Genomic DNA, 11,931 nt, shown 5'->3' with positions numbered 1-11,931 from the left:
AGTTTGCTCTCTGACAGGCTGCAGAATCCTGGAGAATTCACTCAATCTCCCTGGAGCCTACTTACGCATCATGAATGATGGATGATATTATACCTCGTGTGGTCTGAATAAAGCTCGTGTTAATAGTACAGACAGGAGTGCTATACGCTCATTGTCAAGCTCAGTGCAAAAGGCATCGGCTGCTGCTTGCTCTTCCCACATGAACAAACAGAAAACAATTGCAAAGATTTTATTTAGCGGCTTTCTGTGCTTGGCACTTAGAAACAGAGTTCCGTGCATAAGGGCAAATCTTTATACACCTTTTCTTCATACATATTTTACATACCCTTTTTATTGCCCCCTTTTTTTAATATTCATAATACTGGATTCCCCACTAGGCACATAAATACATTTATCTACAACACCTCAAAACCAAAAATCTTAATAATATCTGTATTATTTTACTTGGTATTACTTGCATTTCCACACCACTTAAAAAGTTGAGCTTGCACCAAACTTCACTTGTTTGCTTATCATTAAGGATCTGAAGGGAAGGGAAGGACAAAGGGGAAAAAACCCCAGACTTCAAAATGCAGTGAACTATTTGATAAAAATGGAGATCTAAGGGCAGGGGAAGGGTGCAGAAGGCCCATCTGCAATTCCCCTGGAACATAACAGGATTCCTCCTGCCACAGGGGCCGGGGGCAGAGGGGGTGCAGGCTGGACAGGTCAGGCGTGTGGATCTGGCACGCGGAAGGCCAGGCCTCCATTTGTCACCTCTGCTCTTGGTGTCATCTGTCGGGATTATAAAACTCTTCCCTCTCCATACTCCTTCTGTTTCCCTTCCCTGCCAGGCTGCATGCTCTGGAACCAGCACTCCCCATGTGGCGTGCCCTCTTCTGGATCACAGTGGTCAGAACTGTGGGGTGGACCCGAGTTCCTGGCCCCGGTGCCTCTCGCCAGTGCCGGGACCACGCAACAGTGTCCCAGAGAGCTTTCCTCCTCAATAGCTCCAGGATTCCTTCCGAAACCTGCAGGGGTGGGGAGAGGGAACCCCCCCCCCCCAAACACATTCCCTGGTGAATGAAAACTCATCGCTGCTCTCACTTCCTCCTTCAGTCTCGCTCTCCACCTCTCTCTTGCTCTCTATTCTTTCTCCTTCTCTCTCTCTCTCATTCAGCTGCTCTTACGCCCTCTTTTCACAGGCGTCACTGGGAACATTAATGATCACACACCAGGTGAAGAGAGCCAAAGTTCAAAAGCAACCTTTTTCGGGAAGCCAAGTCCAGGTGTAGCACTGATGTCTTTCCACTCTCATTGATGGGGGGGGGGGGTCCAGGACACACGGTTCATTCCAGAAACAGGGGAAGCGGCGGGGGGGAGAAACGTTGGCAGCTACTGCTGGCCCAGTCCATCTCGTGTTGTACATAGACAAATTCGTGGTGAAAGCACCCATCCTGGGCTTCCCTCCTGAGAGTTCACCCAGTTCCGAGACAGTGTGCATGGATGTTTGTGTGTGTATGCGTTTGTGTATGAATATATATGTATGTGTGTATGCATGCATGCACATATGTCTGTCTGTCTGTCTGTCAGTATAGGTAGGTCTGTATTTGTGTGGGGGTAACTTTTCATGGCTGCTACATGCTAGCATCTCCCTTAACATTATTATAAAATGATTATTCAGTTTCTTCAAAGGCCACTCTGGAGTAGACGATGCATTATAAAACGAACATTTGGGAAGGTAGGAGAATGGCCACTGAGTTGGAGATGATTCCACCGCAAGGATCCTCCAGTGGCTTACAAGCCTCTTGTTGTTCTTGGGTATGGGCGTTCCTCCTCCAGAAAAAAACAATAGCAGTAAGAAGAAGACGAAGATCCAGTTCCTGTTTTTTCAAAGGCGTTGGGCTCCCAGAGAGGAGGATCTGCCCAGGGAGGAGACGCTGGGGCCTTGGCTCCTGCAGGCTCCGCGGGGCTGGGACTGGCCACTAGACCATGTGAACGGACATCTGGGAGGAGGAGCCTGGGACCGCCCCGTACTGCCGGCCGTCACAGGTATTAGTCGCCTGCTGATTATTGGGGGAAGGGCTAATCATGTGCATGCTGTGCTCCATCCCTGTCGGCAGGTACTGCCTCTCCCCGAAGGCCCCATTGGAAGGAGAAGAACAGAGTAAAGTGCTTTGAGAGGCGCTCAGTTTTTCCGGGCTTGCAGCGAGCCTGGGGGAAGTGGGGAAATTGTATCCGTACAGATTATAAGGGTTGTGGAGAGAGAAGGCATTGTAGGAGCTCTGCTGCATGTGGCTGCCCCCAAACATGTGTGGCGATGAGGAGCTGGAGGCGGCGTTGCCGGCCTGCATGACATACTGAAACTGGGAAGTGGGGAAGGACCCCAGCTGGCCACCGTAGGCTTCCATCTTGCTGTTGCTAGGCAACGAGGGAGGCGTCGGTATTCCTGAGATCAGGGATGGAGTCCGCTGAGGCATGAAGGTTTCGGAGGGCTGAGCGGCGGAAGCCGTGCCACTCTGGAGCCTGTTGTAGCCACTGTCACTCAGCCCCGGGTAGCTCTGCAAGGCAGCCATGTTGCTTCGGGCGCATGGTGGATAATCAGAGAGATTTAGATTACACAGCTGGCTCTCTCGACAGCCCACGTTGAAGGTGTTGGGGGCCAGATGAAATGTTGGAGGAGAACAGGATGGCGATAAAAGATGAGAAGAGGCTGAAGGAGATGGTGTCCCAGTGCTGGAGGTTGTTGGGGAAGTGCCTGTGCTGCCTCCTGAAAAATAAAACATAAATACTGTTGAGATGGAGGCCTTTTAAGATAAGTCTCTCTGGGAGTGCCCCTGTGACACAGCAGGTTAAGGATCCGGCATTCACTGCAGCCGCTCAGGTGTCTGCTGTGGTGAGGGTTCAATGCCTGGCCAGGGAAATGTCACATGCCACAGGTGAAGCCAAAAGAAAAAAAAAAAAATGAGTCTCTCTAGGCCAGATGCAAGCCATTAATGAGGTACCCTCAAATATACCAAATAGGTTGATTTCTGATTTTTATAGAACCGTTGCTTTCTCCTAACTCAGAATTATGCTAAGTGAGTCTACCTGTGCATACATACATAGGCATACACACACTCCACAAGAAGGGACAAAGGTAACAAAAAAAGAACTCTATAAACTCTTTTGCTTCTCTGTGTAAGAGCCTTAGTCCTATTTTTCAAAGGTAAATTAAAAAAAAACAAAACCTTCCAATATTCAATTTGCCATTTCTTCCCATCAAATTCACTTTTCCAGTTAAGACCTCAGATAATCAGCATTAAAACCCCATAACTCAACTCTTCCCGTTCTCAACGGAAATGCATTAAATACGTATTTTAACCTGGGACAGTTGCTTTCTTAGCCCTATTTAGTCTTCCATGTGAAAATTTAGGACACCAAATTTCAGGACCTTCATCTTCAAGGAAATGGGGTCCTGGGGCAGGATGCCATGTCAAGGTGGAGGCCTGGGAGGGCTGAGCAGAAGGGCCCAGGAAATAGCAACTGGAGTATAGGACTGGAGGTCTGGCTTACGACAGACATCATGAGCACTATTATAATAGAGAGGTAAGCATAAAGCGAGGCCAACACGAAGCTAACATATCCTGAGCCACAGGCTCTGCAAAACTCCCTTTCTAGGAACCTGCCCATCTCAGAGACTGAAACAAAATTTCTATGTGCAGTCTTTGGGTTTGGGATATTTACGAAGACGAGAAGCCAAACAGGCCATAAAGTCAGGAGATCTGCGTTCTACTTACAGCTCTGCCACAGGGATCTCCCCTCTGACCCTGGGCACATCACATACCCTCTCTGGGTTTCAGTGTCTTTATTACGAAGATGAGAAATTGAGTTAGATCAGTGGTTCTAAAGCTAGGAGAAGCTTGAGCTTTAAATCTGACTCACAGACTTTGAAAAACCTATGGTTTCCAAATGAGACAGGTTGGGGGGTGGGGGAAATGCGCTGGGGGTTTGGGATGGAAATGCTATAAAATTGGGTTGTGATGACCGTTGTACAACATAAATGTAATAAAATCATTGAGTAATTTAAAAAAAAAGAAAGAAAAAAAACTGCTTAAGTGGAGTTCCCATTTGTTGCTCATTGGGTTAAGAAACCGACATAGTGTCTTCAAGGATGAGGGTTCAATCCCTGGCCTCGATCAGTGGGTTAAGGACCTGGCTTTGCTACAAACTGCAGCACAGGTTGCAGATGTGGCTTGGATCCACTGTTGCTGTGGCTGTGGTGTAGGCCAGCAGCTGCAGCTCCGATTTGACCCCTGGCCTAGGAACTTCCATATGCTGAGGGTATAGCAAGAAAGAAAGAGAGAAAGAAGGAAGGAAGGAAGGAAGGAAGGAAGGAAGGAAGGAAGGAAGGAAGGAAAGAAAGAAAGAATAGAAAGAAAGAAAGAAAGAAAGCAAAGAAAGAAAGAAAGAAGAAAGAAAGAAATGAAAGAAAGAAGAAAGAAGGAAGGAAGGAAGGAAGGAAGGAAAGAAAGAAAGAAAGAAAAGAAAGGAAGAAGGAAGAAGAAGGAAGAAAAGGAGGAAAGAAAGAAAGGAAAGAAGGAAGGAAAGAAAGAGAAAGAAGGAAGGAAGGAAGAAAAGGAGGAAAGAAAGAAAGGAAAGAAGGAAGGAAAGAAAGAGAAAGAAGGAAGGAAGGAAGAAAAGGATGAAAGAAAGAAAAGAAAGAAAGAGAGAGAGAAAGAAGGAAGGAAGGAAGAAAGACAGACAGACAGGCTGCCAAAGTTGCAGGATTCCACCCCAGACCAACTCAATGAGAATTTCTGAGCCTGGGACCTGCATATCTGTGTTGTTTTAAAAGCTTCCCAAATGATTCTAACATAACAGCCAGGATTGAGAACCAGTGATATAACCCAAGTTCCTTATTTTCAAGTGCCCAGAGTAGTGATTCTTAAACTTTAGTGTGCATGAGAATCGCTTGGAAGGCTCAAAAAATACGGATCGCTGATTCCACCCCAGAGCTTCTAAATCTGAGAATCTGCAACAAGTTCTCAGATGAGCCTGAGGCTGCTGGTCCAGGGACCACTCTGGTTAGAGAACCTCCCGGTCTCTTTCATTTTGTAAAATCCCTGAATCTGTATCTGAGAGTTGCTCTTCTAATGTGTGGATACTAGAACTGAGTTGGTGGCTGATGCAGCAACAGACAAATGGCCAGTTCAACCCAACCAACTTCAAACGTGTTTTTAGGAGGTTTAAGAAGGACAAAAATGACCTTTCTGAGCAGCCCCTTTACCATGCTAGGAAGTAGCAGCGTTGCATCCACTTCCTGTCTCACCTAGTGAGACCTGAAGACAGTGGTGAGTGTCTGGGCCCCTGGACCTTTCTTGCGAATTCCAGAATGAAGAGTTACTTTGCCTTCCATGGGGAATCTCCCGTGATGGAACTTCTCTTTTAAGGCAAGGGCGGGACTTTTCCAGGATTATGGAGAGTTTGGTACCCTCTGAGTTATCCATAACTCATGCAAGGATTCCTAAAACTTGAACTGTTATAAAAGGGTAAAGGAACTTCTAAGTGGAAGGGAGCAGGAATAAGGTTTTTAACCAGTGAGGAAAAAATGTGAAGAAAATGAGCAAGATTCCAGAGATATTGGGATACAAACAAACCACCCACATTGTCCCAGGGAGGAAGAGCCAGATGTGAAAGCTTCTGAGAGGCGGATACCTCAAATAGAGGCTCAAAGCTAATTTTTCACAGAAGAAAAGAGGCCTTAGCCCACTTCCGCAGATATTGTAGTAGTTCTGGCTGTAGAAGTACAGATTTAGCTCTTGCTAATCGTTTTTTCAGAGTTAAACTTTACAAAGCCCATCTATCTATCATCTCTTGCTTGGTCAAAAGAATTTCCTCAATGAACTTCCAAGGTAGAACTGTATCTAGATACAAATAGCTCCTGATTTTAGAGTCATTTCAGCAAATTCTCCTCTTTTGGTTTCTTTTCTTTTTGTTTCTTTTCCTTTTTTGAGCTGCATCTGTGGCACATGGAAGTTGCCAGGCTAGGGGTCGAATCAGAGCCACAGGTGCCCGCCTACACCACAGCCACAGCAACACTGGATCCTTAACCCACTGAGCGAGGCCAGGGATCAAACCTGCGTCCTCATGGATGCTAGTCAGATTCCTTTCTACTGAGCCATGGTGGGAACTTCTATCTCTTAAATTTCTTCATCTGTGAAACAAGGGCTCAAACTGATAGGTTTCTGTCTTTCTCGAAATTGTCTCTTGGTCTGAGGATTCAATATATACTAAAGCGTGAACAACCAGTAACAAGCTCTTACCCAGGAGTCATTTAAACACGATGAAGAAATTCTCGAAGGGGAAGGCTACACAGCATGAGGGAGAACACCCTTTCTGTTTCTGTGCCACGTGGCCTCGCCCACCGCACCCCACATGAGGTGCAGGGATGCAGTGTCTGCAAGCAGGTGGCTCCTCTCTGAGGCGCCCGACACAGTTTCTCCCTCTTCCACCCTCAATGTCACGCGCTGCAGTGAAACAAGCGCTATGGCACAAATGGAGACACTCGACTCCAGCTGTAAAGAGATTTGTGTTTTACGGGATGTGTATCTTGTCTCCTCTCTTGGAAAGTCCGGCCCTGCTCCCCCAGCTCTGGCATTGACGTGGTCCCGGAGGAGAGCCCCTGCTCAGCACCCTGCACTGCCCCGTTACAGGTACGCTCCGCTCCATCAGGCCCTGGCCCCAGGCCTGCAGCAGGAAGTGCGGGATGGGGCAGATGACTTTTTACAACTCTAAATGGTTTTCTCGGATGGCCCACGATGGAACGAATGGTACTGATTTAAGGCCTCAATTGGTTTCACTAGAAAAAAAGTAAGAAGGGAACCATTAACAAGTTACAGGGATTTCTGCTGAGCAGATGAGAGGCACATGTTAAAAAGTTTGTAGTCAGCTTGCTTTGGCTTTTAGATGACACTCACTGGAAATGAGACTTGGTGGCCTGCTGAGCTTCAGGGGGTGAGAGCCCCCATCTGAACCAGTGTTTGAAGGGGGAGAGCAAGCCTGTCTAAGGGAAGGTCACGTTGCTTCCACTCGCTTTGAAGAAACACTCTATGCACTTAAAGTCCTCAATACGGCTAAGAGCCATTTTTCAAAGTCCACAAAGAGAGACGCCTATGGCATTCCTTTTGCAGAGAAGCAAACCGAGATACTGAGAAGTCTTTACTCTCTTATGATCTAACAGCTTGTCAGCTGTTAAACAAGATTGGGAGTGCCAGCCAAGCGCTAAATAAGCGTAAGGAGGCAGGCTGCCCTCCCTGTGTATTTCAACACTTAGCTGCCTAGAGGCCTCTCATCCCAGAAGAGCTGGGGCCGAGTGGGAGGCCAGGCCACGCTGCTACAGTGGGGACAGAGCTGCCATCAAAGGAAAGTGTGCCTCCCTTTCCTGCATAGCCTTCTACCCTTCGCCTTCATCCTCCCTGTACCCACGAAGTCCAGAATGCTCTAAGAATCTTGATTTCAACTTTAATGGATGAGTATGGACTATAGAGGCAGACAGACCCAGTTCCAACCCAGCGGTCTTACTGATTCTGGGACCTTAGCAAGTTAGCTCCTACTTATAAATGGAAATGTGAATATTTACCTTGCAAGCAAGTATTGAGAAGTGGATGAAACGATATACATTATAAAGTGTACAGAGACATAAAAATGTCTTTATTTTACTTGTCTCTTCTATGAGTGAAGAAGGAGTGACGGGAGAAAGGCCTCTTAGGGCATTTGGGTTCTAGTGGGGATGGCTGCCAGGTGTTGGCCTCTGTCCATGGAGCTGAGCATCTCAGCCTCTCCACAGTCTGGTGAGTATCATGTCACAGCCAAGTGCCCGGATGTAGCAAGGCACGACGCCTCCAGGGCCGTGAGTGATGGAGCACAGGACACCCACTGGGCCCATATCCCAAAGGCTAAGCCAGCTGTTTCCTCGCTCAGCTATCTGCCCCTTCCTCCTTCACTCCCCACCTGGGAAGGAAACAAGGTGCCCCAGGTCTCCACCTCTCTCTCTACCTCTTCTCAGATCGGATCAAGCAAAGCAGAACTGAACGCAGTTCAGTTTTCCCCACTATCCTCATAACTCTTAACCCACGTCTGAGAGGGGCTTAAAGCATAATGCTCTAAGTAGCTGAAAACTCTCCAGCATTTCAGGACCAATCCTCCAATGCCCCACCTCCTGGCATCCTATTTCACCTGTGGCCCAAAGTGAGGAGGGCCTTGAAATTCGTATGCAACATTAACATGCTCCAATGGTCAAGGCCAACAGCCAAAACAACGGAAAGGAATACATGTTCAGCGGTGACTCCATACGAGCACAATAACCTAGAATATACTTGGGTACCATGAAGACAAGTCAAATGTGACCATGAAAATCCTGAATACCGAACCTGCTGACTTTTGCATCTTTAGATTGATCACTTCCAGACTGTAATACGGAGGCTTTCACATACAGTTTCCTTTTGGATTTATTTTGCTGCACTTTCCCCAACCCACCCAGCGCCGCCCGCCCCCCCCAAAAAAATGAAAAAAAGTGAAACAAAACCCCATCTGGGCTAGTAAAGAATAAACGTCCATGTAATTACTTGGTTCCACGAGCCAGACTCTCCTCTCATATAACTTGATGGCATCTGTCCCTGAGGAGTGCTGATTCACTGTGTGTCCTTGAACAGCCTTCTTCAAGGCTTTCAAACAGGTAAGAGGTAAAAATGTCAGCATTCTATGGCATGATCCCAGGGAATAAGCCCAGAAGCCATAAGGCTTCATGGTCACAGCCCTGTTCATCCCAACTAAGGAATTATCCTTGGTTGAAATGAGGACGCTTCTCAAAATGCAAGTGTGAAACATGATAGTGCCATTGGGAACTCTGTGGTTTCAAGCTTAGAAAGCGTCCCAGTGCATCCTTCTCCATAAAGTTTAAAGCTCTGCATAGATCCAAACCGCTTCCCTTTATCATGGCTTTAAACATATTCACCCAATTCTCATTTTTCATATTGGTCCTCTGTGTTCTGAGTCCCTCTGCTTCTTAAATGGCCCTATGTAACACCTATCACATTCCCAAGGTGGAAGAGCCCCATTCCTTTTTTTTTTTTTGCTTTCCATTAACTGGCTTGTTTGACCTACTACTTGTTTGACTTCATTCCCTGCAGCAGTGTACATTTGTTGTCATCATCATTTAGAACTAATCTGTCTCTCTCCTGGCAACAGTACCATTTTCCCACCGAGAAACGCCCCCTCTCCCACTCTCACCCCTTCACCTGTACCTCCAGGGAAGGCATGTGACTCATGCCTAGACAATCTAAGCACCCCCACCCATGCCACTGCAATTAATTCGGGGGAGGGGAGGTCCCAATTAGAGTCAATGAGACTCAGGAAGATTTTGCTATAAATCTTGAGGGAGGCGCATGACCTTTCCCAGCCAATTAAACCTAAAAAGATGTAGGTCCAGGGATGCGGGCAGCTATGGGACCACCATGGGGAGCCTGAGACTAAAGTCAGGTGAGAGATGATAAAGGCTTGAAGTGGGGCGATAGCAAGGGAAATGAGAGACATGGGCAGATCCAAGGACGTGGTAATGGTTGGATGGGGGGGGGAGGGGAAAGTCTAAATGTCTAGAATGATTAATGCAGGGGGTGTCCTTCCCCCAGGAGAGGGCGCCAAGTCTGTGAGGTAGACCATAGCCTCAGTTTTGTACACACTGAGACACACTGAGCAAAAGGGACTTCGGGGCAAAATAGAATACGGAGCTGATAACCGTCTGCGTCAGTATCCTGAATTGCGATACCCTCCGATCTGTACCAAGAACTCTTCATGGGCATCATTCCTTATGGCAGGGATCAGTGAGAGCAGCATGAGCGGGTCATCTCTGAAACATTACAGTGACCACACAGTAGTTCAAAGACCACTGCTCACTGAACTGTCCTCCATCCTCGGTCTTTCTACCAGTATGAGTGTGCTCCGTTATTCGATCTCTTTCACTGACCAACCTCCAGTTGACAGAAGTCAAACTGATGAAGGTCCCAACCAGCAGAGACCTTCATAATCCTAACGTTTACCTGCCTGACAGACATCAAGAGGTGCCATGGCGCTGAAATCTCTAGAGATGTCTCCTACCAGTGGAGGAGGAGGGAGGGCTTCTGCAAAGGGCAGGTCTCCTCATAGCCACGGATGGAGACATAACACCAGCTTTGGTCACTGGTCCACACAACGGTTGTCAGATCATTTGGAGACGCCACTCACGAAAACGCTCTCCGTTTTGGCCATACACATAGTTCCATTGTATGCATCACCAGAGCAACCTCATAACAACATCAGGAGCCCAACATCATCAGAAAAACAGGACTGACCTGGGATCGTACTTCTCTCTACCTCTTTGTGTTGCCTCATGCAACTTCCTCAAGCATAACTTACTTGGTTAGTTCCTTTTGTCCCTGCCACAAGCAGTGTTCAGGCAGAAGCCATTCCTGAAATATAATGCCTATCTCCAAACTCTCCAAAAGTTTCAACTTCCTTGCTGATTCTAAAGGAAGATGTCTGAAAATAAAACCGTACACATGACTTCATAAAAATGAAATATGGACTTACTCCTTACAGTCGATGCTAAGTTGTGACCGATAAACCATCAACTGGAAGAGTAAGCTAACTTTTTGTGTGTGGAAAACTTAAGCTTTAGTAAGGAAGAAGGGCTGGGGGAAAGGAAATGCCCACGAAGGCAGGACTTCTCAATTCAGTTCTGCCACCACTTAACTGCAGATGCTACTGTGCTAGATCTATGCCTCAGTTTATTTTTGGGTTAAAGGCAGAGGATAATGAATCCCACGCATTCTTCTCCACAAGAGAAAACAACTACAGAGAACATCCATTCAGTACATTTTTGCAAATAGAAGGACTTAGATTTAAAAAAAAAAAAAAAAAACAAACCTGTGGCTAATTCACCTAAGCACATTCCTTGAAATTTTATCAACACATGGGTGTTAATGAAAGAGAAATAAAAAATGATAGCAGGGGCAGGAAGAAAAAAAATCACCCTTAACCTCATTCAAGCAGAATAGCTGATCCAGCTTCCTGCAATGGCAACGGCACAAAACTATGCCGTGCATCGGACATCCAGATCTTTCATGAACTTGAAGCAATGAGATAAGGTGGACATCCGGAGGGTCAGTCCCTTATCTGAATCTAAGGTTTGGTGCCAAGACTGCCAATACTCTCTTCACCAAAAGGGAGCTGCCAGAAAATCAGTCTGCCATGGAAGCTTCCACTAGAAGTTTGCCATTCTTTACTTCTTCCAAGACACAGAAGAGTTCAACACAGACAGTTACGTCTCTTTCCTTCATTTATGATGGATACTATCCAGAGTTACTGAAACTCTTAGTTTTTAAAGGGAGAAGGAATGGGAGTTGTTACTTTTACATCCTTTGTTAACGTCAAGAAACCAAGCTGCATATTTTTAAATAATGAGAATCTGGATCAGGTTCAGTGTATAGTTCAAATATGTATTCCAATTAAACTATTTAAGAGAGTCTTGGCTTTTCCTCCAGCCCCATCCCACCACCATATGTCTCCAATAATTCCATGCTCATTTCCCCCCATCAGTATAAAAAGGGACTCAAGGAATAAGTGTGACATTTTGCTTCCAAAGCTCAGTTTCTCTTAAACCACTGTTTCTCGCGTGTCAATAATAATTCTTCCTCTTGGTAAATTTTCAACAGAAGCACCATGAAAGCTGCTATGCTGCGCACCTAAGCAAAGCAGGTTTCCCATGCCTGCACCTGCCCAGTGGTTCCACACGCTGGGGACGTGCACTAGCCATCCCCAACCATCACACCACATCTATATCCACATACACATCAGGCAGCTGTGCTCCAAGATTTAATCAGAGAGTGACCCTGCCTATCTGAGCCACAGTGCCACCAAGTGACCTCATTTGCTGTT

The 11,931-nt window shown here is 46.6% G+C and overlaps 1 protein-coding gene across 3 annotated transcripts in view; it reads right to left on the bottom strand.

The window, feature by feature from the left end:
- Positions 1-213: 213 nt before the first annotated feature.
- The window catches only part of TBX15 (T-box transcription factor 15), a 113,109-nt gene continuing 101,391 nt past the window's right edge, over positions 214-11,931 (bottom strand). For all 3 annotated transcript variants that reach the window (XM_047784885.1, XM_047784887.1, XM_047784886.1), the window contains exon 8: positions 214-2,749. In XM_047784885.1, the coding sequence (XP_047640841.1) occupies positions 1,965-2,749 (785 nt within the window). In that variant the 3' untranslated portion in view covers positions 214-1,964. The remainder of the gene's footprint in view (positions 2,750-11,931) is intronic.

The sequence above is a fragment of the Phacochoerus africanus genome, chromosome 6, assembly GCF_016906955.1.
Source record: "Phacochoerus africanus isolate WHEZ1 chromosome 6, ROS_Pafr_v1, whole genome shotgun sequence".
Taxonomy (NCBI): Eukaryota; Metazoa; Chordata; class Mammalia; order Artiodactyla; family Suidae; genus Phacochoerus; species Phacochoerus africanus.
Note: the sequence above shows the minus strand (reverse complement) of the source record. Positions and strands in the feature narration are given on the sequence as shown.